This window comes from Oncorhynchus mykiss, chromosome 18, assembly GCF_013265735.2.
Source record: "Oncorhynchus mykiss isolate Arlee chromosome 18, USDA_OmykA_1.1, whole genome shotgun sequence".
Lineage (NCBI taxonomy): Eukaryota > Metazoa > Chordata > Actinopteri > Salmoniformes > Salmonidae > Oncorhynchus > Oncorhynchus mykiss.
In genome coordinates this window covers 13,684,723-13,707,031 of record NC_048582.1, presented here as the reverse complement: position 1 = coordinate 13,707,031, position 22,309 = coordinate 13,684,723, and the positions used below count along the sequence as shown (strand labels likewise).

The window sequence follows — 22,309 nt, the reverse complement described above, 5'->3', positions numbered from 1 at the left end:
AGGAATGAAAGGCTGAGGAAGAATTCAGGCATGTCAAGAGTTGTAGCCGTGAAAATACATAGCAGCTTGACATCCTGGGGGTGCGTGAGAAAGAGGTCACTCACCTGGAACATGGAAGGGCAGCGGATTAAGTTTCTGCTTTGCTCTGTGTACATTGTTTTCCCAACAGCAACAAACCTTCACACGTGGGGGTTGGCAGACAGCCCAGACAGCTGCACACTGTGGACGACCAGCCAATCTGAAGCACATGCTCTCCTCCTGCCACGCAGGTCTGACCGATGGAAAATTCAGGTGCGGCATGACCAAATACTAACTGTAGCAAGCAAGGAGAAAGCTGAAACATCTCACCCAGGGCTGTTTCATCCACTTCATCAGGTCAGGAAAGAGCGCAGCAAAGTGAACAAGGAGCAAAAAAGATATTGATTCCAAAATAGTAAAAAATAATCTATATATTATTTTTGAATGTGTTGGTGTGTCCAAACTTTTGAATGGTACTGTATATACAGTACCAGTAAACGTTTGGACACACCTACTCATTCAAGCGTTTTTCTTTATTTGGACTATTTTCTGTATTGTGGAATAATAGCGATGACAGCAAAACTATGAAATAACACATGGAATCATGTAGTAACCAAAAAAGTGTTAAACAAAATATATTTTATATTTGAGATTCTTAAAAGTAGCCACCCTTTGCATTGATGATAGCTTTGCATACTCTTGGCATTCTCTCAACCAGCTTCATAGTCACCTGGAATGCATTTCAATTAACAGGTGTGCCTTCTTAAAAGTTCATTTGTGGAATTTCTTTCCTTCTTAATGCATTTGAGCCAATCAGTTGTATTGTGATAAGGTAGGAGTAGTATACAGAACATAACCCTACATGGTAAAAGACCAAGTTCATATTATGGCAAGAACTGCTCAAATAAGCAAAGAGAAATGACAGCCCATCATTACTATAAGACATGAAGGTCAGTCAATCTGGAAAGTTTCTTGAAGTGCAGTCGCAAAAACCATCAAGCGCTATGTCGAGACCGGCTCTCATGAGGACCACCACAGGAAAGGAAGACGCAGAGTTACCTCTGCTGCAGCGAATAAGTTCATTAGAGTTACCAGCTTCAGAAATTGCAGCCCAAATAAATGCTTCATAGAGTTCAAGTAACAGACACATCTCAACATCAACTGTTCAGAGGAGACTGCGTGAATCAGGCCTTCATGGTTGAATTGCTGCAAAGAAACCACTACTAAAGGACACCAATAATAAGAAGAGACTTGCTTGGGCCAAGAAACACGAGCAATGGACATTAGACAGCTTAATCTGTCCGTTGGTCTGATGAGTCCAAATTTGAGATTTTTGGTTCCAACCACCGTGTCTTTGTGAGATGCAGAGTAGGTGAATTGATGATCTCTGCATGTGTGGTTCCCACCGTGAAGAATGGAGGAGGTGTGATGGTCTTTGGGTGCTTAGCTGGTGACACTGACGGTGATTTATTTAGAATTCAAGGGACACTTAACCAGCATGGCTACCACATAATTCTGCTGCGGTACGCCATCCCATCTGGTTTGCGCTAAGTGGGACTATCATTTGTTTTTCAACAGGACAATGACACAACACAACTCCAGGCTGTGTAAGGGCTATTTGACCAAGGAGTGTGATGGAGTGCTGCATCAGATGACCTGGCCTCCACAATCACCGACCTCAATCCAATTGAGATGGTATGGGATGAGTTGGACCGCAGAGTGAAGGAAAAGCAGCCAACAGGTGCTCAGCATATGTGGGATGTCATGTCTGGACTATCATTAAATGTGATGACTTATTTATATCAAATCAGTTCTCTAGGTTTAATTATTACGTGATTAAACTAATCATGTAAACATTAATTAACTAGGAAGTCAGGGCACTACTGAAAATGTTGAGATTTACTGAATTTAAATTTTCCGAATATAACTCTTCAGATATTTTAATATCTGATCAATTACAGTCTTCTATTAATAAATTATTATTACCTCATCAGTTCTCATTACTGAACGTCACAATTCCTAGCCTAAATCATGAATCAGATATATACGAGTTGGCTTCATTATTTATTAATTAACTAACTAAATAATCACACAGAATACATAACAAACAAACAGTAGATATTTGGGTTACTACATGATACAAAGAAAAAGTTCCTGGCGGACAAAGCCGATATGAAGGCTTGGTAGACAAAGGAAATGGGTGGGGACTGAGAAAGAGCGGGAAAGACAAAATGGATTCACTACACACAGTTGATAATTATTTTAATTTAAATGCTCATCCTTTGCACATGAACTGCCACTTATTCGAGAATAATTGCAATGTATATATTTAAATATATAAATATATTTGTATTTATTAGGGATCCTAACACATTAAGACACTTACATTACACATAAAACAAAATATAAAACAGTACATCATATAACATTATTACACCACTACATACAGTGGAGAGAACAAGTATTTGATACACTGCCAATTTTGCAGGTTTTCCTACTTACAAAGCATGTAGAGGTCTGTAATTTTTATCATATGTACACTGCAACTGTGAGAGACGGAATCTAAAACAAAAATCCAGAAAATCACATTGTATGATTTTTAAGTAATTAATTTTATTGCATGATATAAGTATTTGATCACCTACCAACCAAGTAAGAATTCCGGCTCTTACAGACCTGTTAGTTTTTTCTTTAAGAAGCCCTCCTGTTCTCCACTCTTTACCTGTATTAACTGCACCTGTTTGAACTCGTTACCTGTATAAAAGACACCTGTCCACACACTCAATCAAACAGACTCCAACCTCTCCACAATGGCCGAGACTAGAGAGCTGTGTAAGGACATCAGGGATAAAATTGTAGACCTGCACAAGGCTGGGATGCGCTACAGGACAGTAAGGCAAGCAGCTTGGTGAGAAGGCAACAACTGTTGGCGCAATTATTAGATAATGGAAGAAGTTCAAGATGACGATCAATCACCCTTTGTCTGGGGCTCCATGCAAGATCTCACCTCGTGGGGCATCAATGACCATGAGGAAGGAGAGGGATCAGCCCAGAACTACACGCCAGGACCTGGTCAATGACCTGAAGAGAGCTGGGACCACAGTCTCAAAGAAAATCATTAGTAACACACTACGCCGTCATGGATTAAAATCCAGCAGTGCACGCAAGGTCCCCCTGCTCAAGCCAGCGCATGTCCAGGCCCGTCTGAAGTTTGCCAATGACCATCTGGATGATCCAGAGGAGGAATGGGAGAAGTTCATGTGGTCTGATGAGACAAAAATAGAGCTTTTTGGTCTAAACTCCACTCGCCGTGCTTGGAGGAAGAAGAAGGATGAGTACAACCCCAAGAACACCCTCCCAACCTTGAAGCATGGAGGTGGAAACATCATTCTTTGGGGATGCTTTTCTGCAAAGGGTACAGGATGACTGCATCTATTGAGGGGAGGATGGATGGGACCAAGTATCGCGAGATTTTGGCCAACAACCTCCTTCCCTCAGTAAGAGCATTGAAGATGGATCGTGGCTGGGTCTTCAAGCATGACCACGACCTGAAACACACAGCCACAGCAACTAAGGAGTGGCTCCGTAAGAATCATCACAAGGTCCTGGAGTGGCCTAGCCAGTCTCCAGACCTGAACCCAATAGAAAATCTTTGGAGGGAGCTGAAAGTCCATTTTGCCCAGCGACAGCCTCGAAACCTGAAGGATCTGGAGAAGGTCTGTATGGAGGAGTGGGCCAAAATCCCTGCTGCAGTGTGTGCAAACCTGGTCAAGAACTACAGAAAACGTATGATCTCTGTAATTGCAAACAAAGGTAGCTGTACCAAATATTAAGTTCTGCTTTTCTGATGTATCAAATACTTATGTCATGCAATAAAATGCAAATTAATTACTTAAAAATCATACAATGTGATTTTCTGGATTTTGTTTTAGATTCCGCCTCTCACAGTTGAAGTGTACCTATGATAAAAATTACAGACCTCTACATGCTTTGTAAGTAGGAAAACTTGCAAAATCGGCAGTGTATCAAATACTTGTTCTCCCCACTGTATATACAATGCAAAATGTATAATACTACCATACAACAATATTACAATGTACATGTGTATAGAGTGCGTGAGCTAGTTCGTGTCTGTACCTGTGTGTGTGTGTGTGTGTGTGTGTGTGTGTGTGTGTCTCTGTACAGTCCCAGCTGTTCCATAAGGTTTATTTACATCTGTTTTTCTTATTCTATTGCTTGAATCAGTTACCTGATGTGGAATAGAGTTCCATGTAGTCATGGCTCTATGTAATACTGTGCGCCTCCCATAGTCTGTTTTGGAATAGGTGATTGTGAAGAGACCTCTGGTGGAATTTTGGGGTATACATCTGAGCCGGATTGAATGGGCTCACGGGCCGGATCCGGTCATAGTGTATCCAATCGATACTAGCCTCAACTAGACCTAAGAAAAACAAGATTACAATAGATGTATTTCAATACATTTTGCCTAAAGGATGACTGTGGTATTATATTATGGAGAGTTGATGTTGATGGTAATGTAGCTGTGATCTGAAGGGGTGATGTTGATGTCACCAGGAGCTATGATGCTCATACTGTACTGTATATCTGCGTTGTGCTCCTCAAACAAAGTCTGATGTACAGTTTATACAAATTCTTATTTACATATGATTTATTTACATATGATTTGGTTATTCTCTACCTCAATATTGTCACTATATATGACAGATAGGATATCTCCTTAGTAGGGTTGCAAAATTCCAGGAACTTTCAATAAATTACATTGTTTTCCTAGAATCCTGGTTGGGGGAATGAGCAGGAAATCCAGAATCTCTGGAAAAGCAGGGAATTTATTGAAAGTCCCCAGAATTGTGCATCCCTACTCCTTAGGTACCCAGCAGTGTATCACATTAACACCATTAGCCATTAACCTTTATTTTACCAGTTAAGTTGACTGAGACAACATTCTCATTTACAGCAACAACCTGGGGAATAGTTACAGGGGAGAGGAGATGAATGTAAGCTGGGGATGACTTTGACAGTATGAGAGCCAGATTGGGTATTTAGGTTACCACCCCTCCTCTTACAATAAGTGCCATGGGATCTTTAGTGACCACAGAGAGTCAGGACCCCCATTTAACATCCCATCTGAAAGACAACATCCAACACAGGGCAATGTCCCCAATCATTACCCTGGGATATTTAGACCAGAGGGTGCCTCCTACTGGCCCTCCAACAGCGGAGGGATGCAAGCATCTGGTCTTCCATCCAGCTTAGCTTCAGAGGCAAGCCAGCGGAGGGATGCAAGTCTCTTTTAAATATTTATTTTTACCTTTATTTAACTAGGCGAGTCAGTTCAGAACAAATACCCCCACCCACAATGCAAATCTAATAATTTTGCCATGGGGTGCAGAGAAAATGTTTACACTTTAACAACTAATTTCTTGCGATTCCACAGTACACATGTTGCCGTAGGGTGGAGAGAAATGTTTGCAGTTTTTATTATGATATCTGAGTGAGAGTTTCTTTCATAATCAATTAGGGCTCCCCAGTCGGTAATTCAACCATTTTTATTTATTTTACCTTTATTTAACCAGGTAGGCAAGTTGAGAACAAGTTCTCATTTACAATTGCGACCTGGCCAAGATAAAGCAAAGCAGTTCGACAGATACAACAACACAGAGTTACACATGGAGTAAAACAAACATACAGTCAATAATAAAGTATAAACAAGTCTATATACAATGTGAGCAAATGAGGTGAGAAGGGAGGTAAAGGCAAAAAAGGCCTTGGTGGCAAGGTAAATACAATATAGCAAGTAAAACACTGGAATGGTAGTTTTGCAATGGAAGAATGTGCAAAGTAGAAATAAAAATAATGGGGTGCAAAGGAGCAAAATAAATAAATAAATTAAATACAGTTGGGAAAGAGGTAGTTGATAGGGCTAAATTATAGGTGGGCTATGTACATGTGCAGTAATCTGTGAGCTGCTCTGACAGTTGGTGCTTAAAGCTAGTGAGGGAGATAAGTGTTTCCAGTTTCAGAGATTTTTGTAGTTCGTTCCAGTCATTGGCAGCAGAGAACTGGAAAGAGAGGCGGCCAAAGAAATAATTGGTTTTGGGGGTGACTAGAGAGATATACCTGCTGGAGCGTGTGCTACAGGTGGGAGATGCTATGGTGACCAGCGAGCTGAGATAAGGGGGGACTTTACCTAGCAGGGTCTTGTAGATGACATGGAGCCAGTGGGTTTGGCGACGAGTATGAAGCGAGGGCCAGCCAACGAGAGCGTACAGGTCGCAATGGTGGGTAGTATATGGGGCTTTGGTGACAAAACGGATTGCACTGTGATAGACTGCATCCAATTTGTTGAGTAGGGTATTGGAGGCTATTTTGTAAATTACATCGCCAAAGTCGAGGATTGGTAGGATGGTCAGTTTTACAAGCCATGATTACTACAATTTCAGATAGATGGCTAGACTATATTATCAATCTTAAAAATGTATGAATGCTTTTAGATATGTGGGTGAAGTAGTGAATGGTTTCAGGAGGAAGGTGATATTATTGGGACATACCCATGATTAGGTCAGGGCATGATGTGGCCTTAATGAGAGGAGCCATCCAGAACTGTAAAGGAACAGGGAAAGGGTTCCGAGAAGACAAGAGCAGTGGACAGATTGAGTCCATATGGTTGTGTGCCGGTGTCAATGCACATTTTAATCAAATCAAATCAAATGTATTTATAAAGACCTTCTTACATCAGCTGATATATCAAAGTGCTGTACAGAAACGCAGCCTAAAACCCCAAACAGCAAGCAATGCAGGTGTAGAAGCACGGCACCTAGGAAAAACTCCCTAGAAAGGCCAGAACCTAGGAAGAAACCTACAGAGGGACCAGGCTATGAGAGGTGGCCAATCGTCTTCTGGCTGTGACAGTACTCAACAATTAATTTGTTTCTAAATTATAGTTTCGGAAACCATGTTCTAGAGAAGTCTACCCTCTAGTGTCCTCACATTCTAATCCAGACCTCCAACACTCCAACCCAGTTCCATTGTTTAAAACTATTCCCCTCTGATCAGGAGATCGAATTACACATGCTGTAGTGGAAAAACGTTTCTGTTTACCAAAACATGTACTGTACCTTCCCAGCTGCAACCAATAATGTGTTGCATAGAGAAGGGTAATGCTATTGGTTAACTGGTCCTCACAGTATCCATCCATGTGTAACCATTTTATTCATCCAGTCATGTAGCTGATCTACTTGTGTGTGTCTTTACTGATCCTGTTGGCAATGTGAGTTGTGTTGGAGCCACTGTACAGTACTTCCCCCTTAATTTCAATAGTAAATCATTAACTGGTATCTGCACGTCACTACAGTCTCTGTGACAGGAGGAGAGCAGCATAAGACCCACAGACGGTCTAATAATGTGCAGTCTGATGACACCGGATGACTGGAAACAGCAGAAATGAAAGAGCTATGGATTATGGTTGTCTTTGCTACAGGTAAGACTTGCTATATATTTGATCCATTCAGGGTGGTTTAAGAACACATGCACTTTCCATGACACACAGTGCTTTCAGAAAAGATTCAGACCCCTTACTTTTTCCACATTTTGTTACGTTACAGTCTTATTCGAAAATGTTTTAGATTGATTAAATCTACACACAATACCCCATAATGACAAAGCAAAAACATTTTTGCTAATTTATGAAAAATGTAAAAATGAAATATGACATTTACATAAGTGTTCAGACCCTTTACTCAGTACTTTGTTGAAGCATCAGCGATTACAACATCGAGTCTTCTTGGATATGAGTGTGGTACACCTGTATTTGGGAAGTTTCTCGCATTCAGTTTGGATGAGGAACCTTGCTGCACAGCTATTGTCAGGTCTCTCCAGAGATGTTCGATCGGGTTCAAGTCCGGGCTCTGCCTGGGCCACTCAAGGACATTCAGAGACTTGTCCTGAAGCCACTCTTGCATTGTCCTGGCTGTGTGCTTAGGGTCATTGTCCTGTTGGAAGGTGAACCTTCACCCCAATCTGAGGTCCTGAGTGCTCTGGATCATGTTTTCATCAAGGATCTGGCCACTCTACCATAAAGGCCTGAGTGCTACAGAGATGGCTGTCCTTCAACAGGACATAGCTTTGGGAAGCATTGGAGTCAACATGGGCCAGCATCCCTTTCCATGTCATCTCTTATGATGTTGTTGTTAAGAGTCTTCTGTGATTGAGAATTATGTTGGAAAATTGCTTTCAATTCAGATGTGCAAAAATGTATGATGCATTTAACTTAACAAATGATTATTGCCAATATATGACCTAACAGTTTTTACAGTTTGGTTTATGAATTTTGAAGTTTTATAGTCAATGAATGATTGATATTTTGTCTGTTTGCTGCAAGGGATACAGTAGCATCAGTGAAGACATTGTTTCAGACTTTATTTTTATACCAACACTATTTAGATGTATTGTTAAGTTGTTGTTTACATACTGTGAATAGACTACAGTCAGGTCCTAAATACAGTTGATAACAGAGTAGCCTTTGCTATCAGCCGTTTATTGGCAGTGATAATGACTTCTTTCTCACATAAAGTACAGTAGAAAACATTTCTACACTGATGCAGACACAATGAAACTGGAACAGCATGGATCATCTCCTATGATTATAGGAACTGACACTATGTATCCTTGTTTATGTTGTTTACAGAGTTAATTATCTTTTTTAAAGTCTCCTTTCCACAGGAGGATCTCATCACATCCTCTGCCATTCCAACCACCATTGACATAAAAAACCCAACAACTGATGACCCTATAACCCTAAATACTACTGGTCTTCCAACTACTGGTTACCCTACCTCTATCCCTATCACCAGTACCAGTCTCCCCACCACCTCCAACACCACCTCTATCACCACAACCCCTCCTCTGGTCTGTATAAATGGTGGTGAGCTGCAGAGTGGAGTCTGTATCTGTCCTGATGAGTGGACCGGAGACACCTGTTCAGAGGGTACATCCACACACTTACACTATACCTCACCCTGGATCTACCATTGACTCCTCCACAATACTACACTACTATACCTAACCCTGGGTCTACCATTCAGACTCCTCCACAATACTACACTACTATACCTAACCCTGGATCTACCATTCAGACTCCTCCACAATACTACACTACTATACCTAACCCTGGATCTACCATTCAGACTCCTCCACAATATTACACTACTATACCTAACCCTGGATCTACCATTCAGACTCCTCCACAATACTACACTACTATACTTAACCCTGGATCTAACATTCAGACTCCTCCACAATACTACACTACTATACCTAACCCTGGATCTACCATTCAGACTCCTCCACAATACTACACTACTATACCTAACCCTGGATCTACCATTCACAGTACACACCACTACATTACTATACCTAACCCTGGATCTACCATTCACAGTACACACCACTACACTACTATACATAACCCTGGATCTACCATTCACAGTACACACCACTACACTACTATACCTAACCCTGGATCTACCATTCAGACTCCTCCACAATACTACACTACTATACCTAACCCTGGATCTACCATTCAGACTCCTCCACAATAATACACTACTATACCTAACCCTGGATCTACCATTCAGACTCCTCCACAATACTACACTACTATACCTAACCCTGGATCTACCATTCACAGTACACACCACTACACTACTATACCTAACCCTCAATCTCACATCCACAGTACACACCACTACAATACTACTCCTAACCCTGGATCTCACATTCACAGTACACACCACTACAATACTACACCTAACCCTGGATCTCATATTCACAGTACACACCACTACAATACTACACCTAACCCTGGATCTCATATTCACAGTACACACCACTACAATACTACACCTAACCCTGGATCTCATATTCACAGTACACACCACTACAATACTACACCTAACCCTGGATCTCATATTCACAGTACACACCACTACAATACTACACCTAACCCTGGATCTCATATTCACAGTACACACCACTACAATACTACACCTAACCCTGGATCTCATATTCACAGTACACACCACTACAATACTACACCTAACCCTGGATCTCATATTCACAGTACACACCACTACAATACTACACCTAACCCTGGATCTCACATTCAGACTACACACCACTCCGCTACTATACCTAACCCTGGATCTCATATTCACAGTACACACCACTACAATACTACACCTAACCCTGGATCTCATATTCACAGTACACACCACTACAATACTACACCTAACCCTGGATCTCACATTCAGACTACACACCACTCCGCTACTATACCTAACCCTGGATCTCATATTCACAGTACACACCACTACACTACTATACCTAACCCTGGATCTCATATTCACAGTACACACCACTACAATACTACACCTAACCCTGGATCTCATATTCACAGTACACACCACTACAATACTACACCTAACCCTGGATCTCATATTCACAGTACACACCACTACAATACTATACCTAACCCTGGATCTACCATTCAGACTCCTCCACAATACTACACTGCTATACCTAACCCTGGATCTACCATTCACAGTACACACCACTACAATACTATACCTAACCCTGGATCTACCATTCAGACTCCTCCACAATATTACACTACTATACCTAACCCTGGATCTACCATTCAGACTCCTCCACAATACTACACTACTATACCTAACCCTGGATCTACCATTCAGACTCCTCCACAATACTACACTGCTATACCTAACCCTGGATCTACCATTCACAGTACACACCACTACAATACTACACATAACCCTGCATCTCACATTCAGAGTACACACCACTCCGCTACTATACCTAAACCTGGATCTCATATTCACAGTCCACAACACTACTCCTTGGATTTCACATTCAGAATATACATTTCATGTTCAGTCATACATTTGGTCCATATTGAAATGCATTTTACTTCAATAGGGTATTTCTGCAATTCCACCAGGAAGGATGGATTCTCCTTCCCAAGAACGGTGGTTGGCTGGTCTGCTTATTCAGAAGAGTCATGTGATGAGAAGACAACCAGTGGTATGTTACTTTTATTCACCTAAAATGACAAAAATGTTACAGTCTTAATTAATGTTGTATTAGGTAACACAAAATCTTTACTATCTTGGTTCCTCCAGCTGGTTTACCAGTAGCCTTAGCAGAATGTTCAAATAACACTGGATCTCCACAGTTTGATGCTCCTAACAGGCTGGAGTGTGAATTAACCCTCAATGACATTCTAGGAAATGTAAGTCAATAGGTATATTTTTTTATAATCTTGATTTATGACCAGCCTCAATTTAGCATTTTTCAGGTCAGTTACAGTCATCATTATGAGGAGTGGATCTTACAGTTTGAAGATCAGTAACAACTGGCTTCTACCTTCAGATCATGTATTCTGCTCCTTTATTCTGCTTAACAGTTTTAGGAACTTTTCTTTCTTGTGTTTCACATTGCATTTAGTAGATGTTCTTATCCAGACTGACTTACAGTAATGGGTGCATACATTTTCATACTGGTCCCCTGTGGGCATTGAACCCACAACACTGGTATTTCAAGGGCCATACTTTACCAACTGAGCAACATAGTTAGTACTGGCAACTATAATATCCAAATGCACTCACAGTTCAGCATGTTGCTGCCACTTATACAATGTTCTGTTGACAAACAATACTAAAATTCCTGTTCAGATCTCCAGCAGTTCATCTCATTTACGAAAGTTAGCCTTCAGTACTCAGATCCTGACCTCCCAACCAAAGCGGCTGTCAGCTGACAACATCACCACAGCAGCTCAGATAGCTAACACACTGCTTCAGTCTGCAAATATCACAGAGGTATAACATGTTTTGAAATCAAGTCGTGAACTATGACATGTTCTGGAGAGAAACGTGAGGTTGTTACTGCAGTGACTTGAACACTTGAGGTTCATCCCCTGGTTTTGATTATGTTGCAGGACATCACAGTGGCAGCTGTAACCACCATCAGTCAGCTGCTCAATGCCAGTGAGGAGAGTACACAGGAGAGAGACGCTGTCCAAAAGTACAGGAGTGTGTGTGTGTGTGGTGTGTGTGTGTGGTGTGTGTGGTGTGTGTGTGTGTGTGTGGTGGTTTGCGTTTCTGCATATGTTTGAGTTTATGTGTGTACGTGTGCCTCTGCATGGTGCATGCAAACTAATGTTTTTCTGTGTTTCTCTCCCAGCCTCACAGAGACCCTAGAGATGTTTTCCCTGGACCAGAACAATAATGTGTCCTCGGTGGTTCGGCCCAACGTGGCAGTCCAGTCTGTCCAAGTACCAAGTGACACAGTAGGGATCCAGTTTACTGCTCTGACTGGTGGGTGGGACTGCTAGTGAACCTACATACTGGCATTTAAAGTGAAAGTTTATATCTGTGTTGACAGTCTAGTTCTATCACCTCATTTTTAAATGTTTCTCCTCTGCTGTCAATAAGGTTTGGAATGGATTTGAATTGGTGTACTACAGACAAGAACAGATACAGTGGAGGCTGCTGAGGGGAGGACGACTCATAATAATGGATGGAACAGAGCGAATGGAATGGCATAAAACACATGGAAACCGCGTGTTTGATGTATTTGATACCATTCCACTGATTCCACTCCAGCCGTTACCATGAGCCCATTCTCCCCAATTAAGGTTCCACCAGCCTCCTGTGGTACAGAAGTAACACTATATTGTTCTGCTTTAAATTGCTAAATCAGTTTAATCTCCGTCTACAGGAAGATCTGGTAATTTTGTGGCCAACAGAATTCATCTCAACACCAATACCTCTGAACTGATAGCTGATGAAGGAGGTGCGACCGATGTCCAGATTGTTATCAAATTCCCACCAGGTGAGTCAATGCTGGTATGCTAACAGTGTAGATCCTCAATATTTAATTTCCTTATACGCTTTCACCGAGAGCGCTTAACTGCTCTTTGTGGTGGCCAAAATCAGGTCAGCAATGCCAAATATTTAGATTGTCCAATAAAGATGAGTCATATGACATATGGATAGGTAAACTATTGAGAAATAATTAGGCTTCCATGATAGTTCTACAAGGCAAGGTCAAGCTACTCGTGTATACGTTCTGATATGAACAGCAATCTCTCTCTCCCCACTCTCTCTCTCCCTCTACCCTCTCTCATTCAATTTCACTCTACTCAGTTTTGCATAGTAAAAACACAAACCACTCCATTGGTTTTGTGCTCTACCAAAACGACCGGTTCTTCAGGTCCAAGGCTTTCAGAGCTTCTCCAGGAACCAGCAGAAGGGTCATCTCTGCTAACCTGGGACAAGTGTCTGGGTTACATGTTGAGATGCTCTTCAAGCCCACAGTAAGATTTCTCTTGGAATAAGTAAACACATCGTGGTCCAAATCTATCTGCGAAATATAATGGGAAGTTGTCCATTATCTTCAGTGCATTTGGAAAGTATTCAGACCCTTTCACTTTTCCCACATTTTGTTACGTTACACCCTTATTAAAAAATGTATTAAATTGCTATTTTACCTCATCAATCTACGTACACACAATACCCCATAATGACAAAGCAAAAACAGGTTCTTAGAAATGTTTGTAAATGTATTAAACATTAAAAAAACTTATATTACATTTACGTAAGTATTCAGACCCTTTTCTCAGTACTTTGTTGAAGCACCTTTGGCAGCGATTACAGCCGTTCAAAGACTCCTGCATTGTCTTGGCTGTGTGCTTAGGGTCATTGTCCTGTTGGAATTTGAAACCTTGCCCCAGTCTGAGGGCCTGAGTGCTCTGGAGCAGGTTTTCATCAAGGCTATCTTTGTACTTTGCTCCGTTCAACTGAAAAACATCCCCACAGCATGATGCTGCCACCACCATGCTTCACCGTAGGCATGGTGCCAGGCCAAAGAGTTCAATCTTGGTTTCATCAGACCTGAGAATCTTGTTTCTCATGGCCCGAGTCCTTTAGGTGCCTTTTGTCAAACTCCAAGCGGGCTGTCATGTGCCTTTTACTGAGGGGTGGCTTCCGTCTGGCCACTCTACCATAAATGCCTGATTGATGGAGTGCTGCAGAGATGGTTGTCCTTCTGGAAGGTTCTCTCATCTTCACAGAGGAACTCTGGCGCTCTGTCAGAGTGACCATCTTCTCCCCCAATTGCTCAGTTTGGCTGGGCGGCCAGTTCTAGGAAGATTCTTGGTGGTTCCGAACTTCTTCCATTTAAGAATGGAAGTGTTCTTGGGGACCTTCAACGCTGCAGAACTTTTTTGGTACCCTTCCCCAGATCTGTGCCTCAACACAATCCTGTCTCGGAGCTCTACGGACAATTCCTTCGACCTCATGGCTTGGTTTTTGATCTGACATGCACTGTCAACTGTGAGACCGCGTATAGACAGGTGTGCCTTTCCAAATCATGTTCAATCAATTTAATTTACCACACATGGTAAATCAAGTTGTAGAAACATCTCAAGGATTATCAATGGAAACAGGATGCACCTGAGCTCAATTTCGAGTCTCATAGCAAAGTGTCTGAATAGTTATGTAAATAAGGTATTTCAGCGTTTAATTTTTACACATTTACAAACATTTCTTAAAACCTGTTTTTCCTTTGTCATTATGGGGTATTTTGTGTAGATTGCTGAGGATTTTTTTTAAAGTTAATTTTAGACTAAGACTAGGCTAGTGGCTGTGGATTTTTGTTCCTCCCTTGTACTTGATTGATAATTAAGATGACTAATGGCTTATCTGCCATTAAGAACAAGGAAGCAAATATTGCATTGTATATAATATGATGTATCATAATTGAAACTTCTTCTTTCCACATTTGCGTGATGACCTTTCATACTTCACAATTGACTTTATAATTTTTTTTGAATGAGGAATACTATCAGTGCATGTCTTTTGCTGAAGGATTTACAGTGAGTTTGTGTCTGTTCTCACTTCTCAGGCTGTTCCCAACACCTCCCTCTATGACTTTGCCTGCGTGTCATGGAACTACACGTTGAAAGACTGGAGCACCTTTGGCTGCTCCAAAGTCAACCACTCAGCAGACGGCCTGCAATGTTTCTGTAATCACACCACTAACTTTGCTGTGCTGATGGTGAGTAGCTAGCTGCCTTCATCTCCCTTTTACTGACCACACGCTGACCTATGGAGGGGTTCACAAACCTTTTTGAAACATGACCCCATTTTGATATCTGAAAGTTCTTGTGACCCCAACCATGTGAATTTCTTTTTGTAATTAAGAGCAATGTTTAGTTTTTTTTAGTTGGGTCTATGGTGCTATGGCAGTCAATTGCAAAACATTCTAACAGTATTTATGATTGTTTTCTCAACTCACCATCACATACATTTAATGTGAGGCTATGACAGTCAATGTAAATTGGTCTGACATAAAGTCTCTTATCTCACCATCACTAATGAGATGGTGAGATAAGAGACATGATGCATGTCGTGTCGGATGTTCTCAAAATCAGGTGGTGTGGTTGCCAGTGTTCACCTCATCTCTGCTGTCACCTCTAACCTGGATCGATATTTGGTTTTAATGCAAACTAGAACACTAATTCCAGCCTCACACAGATATGAGCTGTCAAAGGGGTATCATGAGTTTCAATACTCAGAGCGAGACGGCATGATATTTAATCCCTTTGGGTCAGGAACCAAAATGCTTTGTCTGCAGCATTCGGTCATATGACGGCACAATCTGTTTTCGATTTCACTTACCGGCATGTCAACTGAGGCAGGATCACAGTCAAACAGATTTCTCTCCAATAAGAAATATTTTTTTCTGAATGCACTGATTCAGTCACTCGACTGTAGAATGTTTTTGTATTTTACCTGCATTCTTGTGTTCAGTTTCCCAAATATGTAATTTACATAGGCAAGGAGACACATTTTATTTTCATTACACAGAAAGTCAACAAAGTCTGTTTTGTTTGTCCACCATTCGATCTCATGGAATCTGTTTTTCGTCAATATAGCCATGCAGCCGATCCTCTGTGCAGTTTCATGCTTGAATCGTGAGACAGAACAATATATCCTTGTGAATAGCACCCCGACATGTAGCTAACAAAAGTAAATGAACGGGCATCTCGGCCCTCACAACTAACATCCATTTGGAAAGCTGGGGAGTTTTTTAGTGGTTCAGTCAGTTTCCTATTGATTGCTAGCTATATTGATTGCTAGCTATATACTTCTTAGATTTACATTGTTATCAGACAAAGGTATTGATGTGAGTTTCTGTACCTCCTCACACCTTGTTTTCACCATATCGATTGTTGCGGTAATATACCTGAAATAGTGTGTGGTTTCACACAGTAGTGGGCCTAGCCATTCACCATGGGAATAGAGTGATCACATGTCCCAGATTGTGCAGGACAGTCCTCCATTTTGGACCTTTGTCCCGCAACCAAACCATCAACACATTCAAACACCACCACCAATTTAGATTTTTTTTTATTTGTCCAGTATTTCAGTCAGACATTCCAACCTGTCTCTTGCAGTCACGTTGAGCTTACGAAAAAATAGACTTGCAAATCATAAGGATGTGGTAGCCTAAGCCATGGGGATGTTAAACCCTTCTCCAGTCATTGATGAGATCTGATATTCTGCAGAGCGCAGGATGAGACATTGGCCTATCCTCAACAAATATTTCTGACTGTGACAAACTTAGTGTTGAAATATATATTTTTATTTTCTTTCTGCAGTCGTTCAGGAGGGACTTTAAATACGCTGATGAGCTAAACTGGATCACCATATTGGGATGCTCCATGTCCATCATAGGGTTGAGTTTAACAATAACATTCCAGATGGTGACCAGGTAAGATCCTACAGGGTTCCAGAACCAATTCAAAATATACAGTAACATTCCAGATGGTGACCAGGTAAGATCCTACAGTGTTCCAGAACCAATTCAAAATATACAGTAACATTCCAGATGGTGACCAGGTAAGATCCTACAGGGTTCCAGAACCATTTCAAAATATACAATAACATTCCAGATGGTGACCAGGTAAGATCCTACAGGGTTCCAGAACCATTTCAAAATATACAATAACATTCCAGATGGTGACCAGGTAAGATCCTACAGTGTCCAGAACCAATTCAAAATATACAATAACATTCCAGTTGGTGACCCGGTAAGATCCTACAGGGATCCAGAACCAATTCAAAATATACAATAACATTCCAGTTGGTGACCCAGTAAGATCCTACAGTGTCCAGAACCAATTCAAAATATACAATAACATTCCAGTTGGTGACCCAGTAAGATCCTACAGTGTCCAGAACCAATTCAAAATATACAATAACATTCCAGTTGGTGACCCGGTAAGATCCTACAGTGTCCAGAACCAATTCAAAATATACAATAACATTCCAGTTGGTGACCCGGTAAGATCCTACAGGGATCCAGAAGCAATTCAGAATGATCAATAGTGTAAAGAAGCCCTTTGTCTGATCCAACAGGACTTGATAGATGAAACCATTATAAAACCCACTATTAATGAACCAACACATCCATAGCTACACATATAACTTCCCTAACATAGTGTTGTCTATCACCTGTCCCCAGGAAATCACGCAAAACCAACCCAACGGTCCTCTTAGTGAGCGTCTGCGTGTGTCTCCTGATCTTCACCCTCCTCTTCATGTTGGGAGTGAGCAACCCTCATAAACAGCTGGGCAAACCTAAAATACAGGAGGACAACATTCTCCCCCCGTCCGACACACACACAGAGCGGGACAGAGGGCCCTGTACTGCAGTGGCAGTCCTGCTGCAGTACTTCCTGTTGGGGACGTTCACCTGGAACACGCTGTACGCCACACATGTCTTCCTAATGATCAGAAACAGCCTGGCCACCAGCCCATCACACTTCACAGCCTATACCGTGGCCATCGGATGGGGTAGGACAGCATGGAGAAACATTAAGTATTTAGTCGTTTCGGCTGACATTAGACCTGGGCTCCTTGAACTAAAACTAATGCTAGGTGATATTTTCAGGCTCTAATAAGCCTGAAATAGAACTTAAAAGCTACTTGTATAGTGATGTAATGTCTTTAGAGGATGTATGTGTGGTATATACAGTGCCTTGCGAAAGTATTCGGCCCCCTTGAACTTTGCGACCTTTTGCCACATTTCAGGCTTCAAACATAAATATATAAAACTGTATTTTTTTGTGAAGAATCAACAACAAGTGGGACACAATCATGAAGTGGAACGACATTTATTGGATATTTCAAACTTTTTTAACAAATCAAAAACTGAAAAATTGGGCGTGCAAAATTATTCAGCCCCCTTAAGTTAATACTTTGTAGCGCCACCTTTTGCTGCGATTACAGCTGTAAGTCGCTTGGGGTATGCCTCTATCAGTTTTGCACATCGAGAGACTGAAATTTTTTCCCATTCCTCCTTGCAAAACAGCTCGAGCTCAGTGAGGTTGGATGGAGAGCATTTGTGAACAGCAGTTTTCAGTTCTTTCCACAGATTCTCTTTGACTTGGCCATTCTAACACCTGGATATGTTTATTTTTGAACCATTCCATTGTAGATTTTGCTTTATGTTTTGGATCATTGTCTTGTTGGAAGACAAATCTCCGTCCCAGTCTCAGGTCTTTTGCAGACTCCATCAGGTTTTCTTCCAGAATGGTCCTGTATTTAACTCCATCCATCTTCCCATCAATTGTAACCATCTTCCCTGTCCCTGCTGAAGAAAAGCAGGCCCAAACCATGATGCTGCCACCACCATGTTTGACAGTGGGGATGGTGTGTTCAGGCTGATGAGCTGTGTTGCTTTTACACCAAACATAACGTTTTGCATTGTTGCCAAAAAGTTCAATTTTGGTTTCATCTGACCAGAGCACCTTCTTCCACATGTTTGGTGTGTCTCCCAGGTGGCTTGTGGCAAACTTTAAACGACACTTTTTATGGATATCTTTAAGAAATGGCTTTCTTCTTGCCACTCTTCCATAAAGGCCAAATTTGTGCAATATACGACTGATTGTTGTCCTATGGACAGAGTCTCCCACCTCAGCTGTAGATCTCTGCAGTTCATCCAGAGTGATCATGGGCCTCTTGGCTGCATCTCTGATCAGTCTTCTCCTTGTATGAGCTGAAAGTTAAGAGGGACGGCAGCTCCTTGGGATGTTTATAGCTTGGGAAATCTTTTTGTATCCAAATCCGGCTTTAAACTTCTTCACAACAGTATCTCGGACCTGCCTGGTGTGTTCCTTGTTCTTCATGATGCTCTCTGCGCTTTTAACGGACCTCTGAGACTATCACAGTGCAGGTGCATTTATACGGAGACTTGATTACACACAGATGGATTGTATTTATCATCATTAGTCATTTAGGTCAACATTGGATCATTCAGAGATCCTCACTGAACTTCTGGAGAGAGTTTGCTGCACTGAAAGTAAAGGGGCTGAATAATTTTGCACGCCCAATTTTTCAGTTTTTGATTTGTTAAAAAAGTTTGAAATATCCAATAAATGTCGTTCCACTTCATGATTGTGTCCCACTTGTTGTTGATTCTTCACAAAAAAATACAGTTTTATATCTTTATGTTTGAAGCCTGAAATGTGGCAAAAGGTCGCAAAGTTCAAGGGGGCCGAATACTTTCGCAAGGCACTGTATATACTATGTATATGGCTGCATGCAAATCTACCAGGAAATAACAACATCATTCTCTCCTTTAGGATTGCCTGCAGTTGTGGTGGCCCTCACCTTAGGAATTAGTTACAGAGTGGATGGTCCACTGGGATACAGGCAGGAGGAATTGTGAGTCAATACTACTACTGTACTACTACTCTGTACTGTGTTGTACTGTACTATACTGTACTTGAAAGAGAGCGACCCGGCTCAACGTATTTATTTTTTTGTAAACCACTGCATGGGCAGTGTGTGGGGTACATGGGGACAGTCTGATTGGCTGAAGCCACGAGCTGGAGGTGATGAATATCTCTCAAATGAACTGTACTGAATTGTACTGTACTACCAATATCAATGTGGGGCAATTGCTGTATAAAATGTTATAACTAATACTGTAAAAGCTTTTCCCTATCAATGTTTGTATTGCATGCTTTTAAAGATGGTTAAGAACAATTACAAAAGTTGTAAAAAACAAGAAGAACGATCCATTGTGTTGGAAAGGTTTCTTGTTTACTTATACCACCCACCACATTTACTTTATACCACATTATTCAAATCGCTGGCATCCTGTTTTGTCTGTCACATTGTCCCACTCTCTAATTCATTCATTTGACCTCTCAGTTGCTGGCTTGCTGCCCTCGATCCAAAGGGGAACTTTGACTTCAAGCTGCCAATGTTTTGGGGGTTCCTGATCCCTGTGGCGTTCATGCTTATCTTCAACACAGTGGTGTTGGTATGTTTTACAGTTACAACAGCCAAGACCAACCCACATTTAACCAGGTAACATTAATTGGGGCATTTTGGAGGCACAAAGTACAAACTTGTAGTCATTAAGATGTCTTGATTTAAATGCCTACTAACGCGCTTGTTTATTTTTCATTGTATTTCAATGAAAAGCTGTTATAAATAAAATTTATTATTATTTTGTTATTGTTAATTCAGTCATTAGTAATCAAATCATACAATTTAATAAGCACCGTGCACTAACCCACTCAGTCAATGGAAGCATACTGTTCTTATACCACAGCATTACAACAATCTATTACAGCAGTCTATTACAGCAATCTAAGTATGTTGGTTATGTTTCCCAGTACAAGACACACATCGATGAAGAAGAAGTTCCTCAGTAGCTTTTCTCTGGCTGTGGTGCTCGGTCTCTCCTGGATCCTGGGCTATCTGTTGCTCATTACACAGAACCAGACCATGTACACCATACTCAACATCTCCTTCTGTGTTCTCACCACCACTCAGGTAGTAAATGTATGCACTCACTACTGTAAGTCACTCTGGATAAGAGCGTCTGCTGAAGAATCAAATGTCAACTAGAAATACTAGTGTACTATTGTACCACAGAATCCAGACATAATTGAAAATTAGACACCTAGTAAACATAAATAAATTGATCTGCTCTTTATGGAAATGATACCTTTTGCTTGTCCTTTTGCTTGTCCTTGTGTGTTCCTGAAAATCCTTGATAATGTCTTTGTGTTTTTGATCCACAGGGCTTGCAGATTTTCATTCTGTTCACCGCAAGAACATCAATTGTCAAGAAAATGATGTCAAGTACTTTGAAATCTATCTCTAGTGTTGGGATCCCTCTTCACACTAGGAAGTTCAGTCTATGGCGAGGCGAGCACAGTGATAACGTAGAATCATACACACAACAGGACACTGATCTGTCATTTCCACCTTGTTCCACAGACATCTAACTGATGGGCTGCAAGTTCAACCTCTGTTGTAAAATATCTCATATACCTCCACTATTGTCCTATAATATACAGTATAATACACACAACATTTTGTATGACGTATATTCACTGTGAATTCCCTTAGAAGTTGTGTTGTCCAATGAACTATCAAAATAAAGGAAGTGGCACACTGCATGCATCATCTCCCAACAATTTAATGGGTATTTACCAACGTTTCGGCATCACTGTGCCTCCCTTCAACCTGTTGTAAAATGTTTTATGTACCACACTATTGTCATATAATATACAGTATAATACACACCATTTTCTATCAATGTATTGTTACTGTGAATTCCCTCAGAAGTTGTTGTCCAAGGATTTTTTGGCTATGCACATTTTTGTAAATATATATTTTTTTAAATGTAACTGTTTTGAATAAAACTGATTATTCTCTTTGAAACTGTTCAGTATTTTTTTGTTAGAAAAAAACCTCAGAAAATAGCTTTAAACAGTGCAGCTTAGGTGTCACGTAGCTAGGAGTGGTGGGTGCGAAGTCAGGCGCAGAGAGCAGAGGTTCAGGGAAATCCGTATTTATTCCAGTAAGGAAAGGTCACGCCAAAACAACAGGCGAAAAATAAAGACCGACCCAAAACAGGACACTAAACAGTCCAAACAATAACCAAACACAACCATCTACAAACAGAACCGAGAATAAGCCCACACAAAAGCAGGTGGGCATAGAAGGCTTAAATAGCCCTGAACCAAACCCCAAACAAGAAACAGGTGAAACCAATACAGACATAACCAACAGAAAAGAAAGGGAATCGGTGGCAGCTAATAGACCGGTGACTACGACCGCCGAGTGCCGCCCGTACAGGAAGAGTAGCCACCTTCGGTGGAAGT

General features: G+C 41.1%; 1 protein-coding gene across 1 annotated transcript; it reads left to right on the top strand.

Moving 5' to 3' along the window:
• The first annotated feature begins 7,401 nt into the window (after nt 1-7,401).
• On the top strand, nt 7,402-21,826 carry LOC110495493 (adhesion G-protein coupled receptor G7-like). The gene is made up of 16 exons (XM_021570770.2): nt 7,402-7,516; nt 8,744-9,022; nt 11,032-11,136; nt 11,235-11,344; nt 11,787-11,930; nt 12,050-12,135; nt 12,295-12,428; nt 12,832-12,945; nt 13,260-13,429; nt 15,019-15,171; nt 16,778-16,890; nt 17,644-17,975; nt 19,766-19,847; nt 20,340-20,498; nt 20,810-20,969; nt 21,221-21,826. Exons 1-16 carry the CDS (start codon nt 7,480-7,482, stop codon nt 21,425-21,427), a joined length of 2,385 nt encoding a protein of 794 aa, XP_021426445.2. The 5' UTR covers nt 7,402-7,479; the 3' UTR covers nt 21,428-21,826.
• The last annotated feature ends 483 nt before the right edge of the window (nt 21,827-22,309 follow it).

What these genes read in the sequence shown, in the direction of transcription:
- LOC110495493 (XM_021570770.2), top strand. Translation starts at nt 7,480, where the DNA reads ATGAAAGAGCTATGGATTATGGTTGTCTTTGCTACAG. An exon ending in CCAGTTTACTGCTCTGACTG is followed by an intron (nt 12,429 to 12,831) that starts GTGGGTGGGACT and finishes CTCCGTCTACAG; the next exon opens with GAAGATCTGGTAATTTTGTG. An exon ending in ACCAACCCACATTTAACCAG is followed by an intron (nt 20,499 to 20,809) that starts GTAACATTAATT and finishes TATGTTTCCCAG; the next exon opens with TACAAGACACACATCGATGA.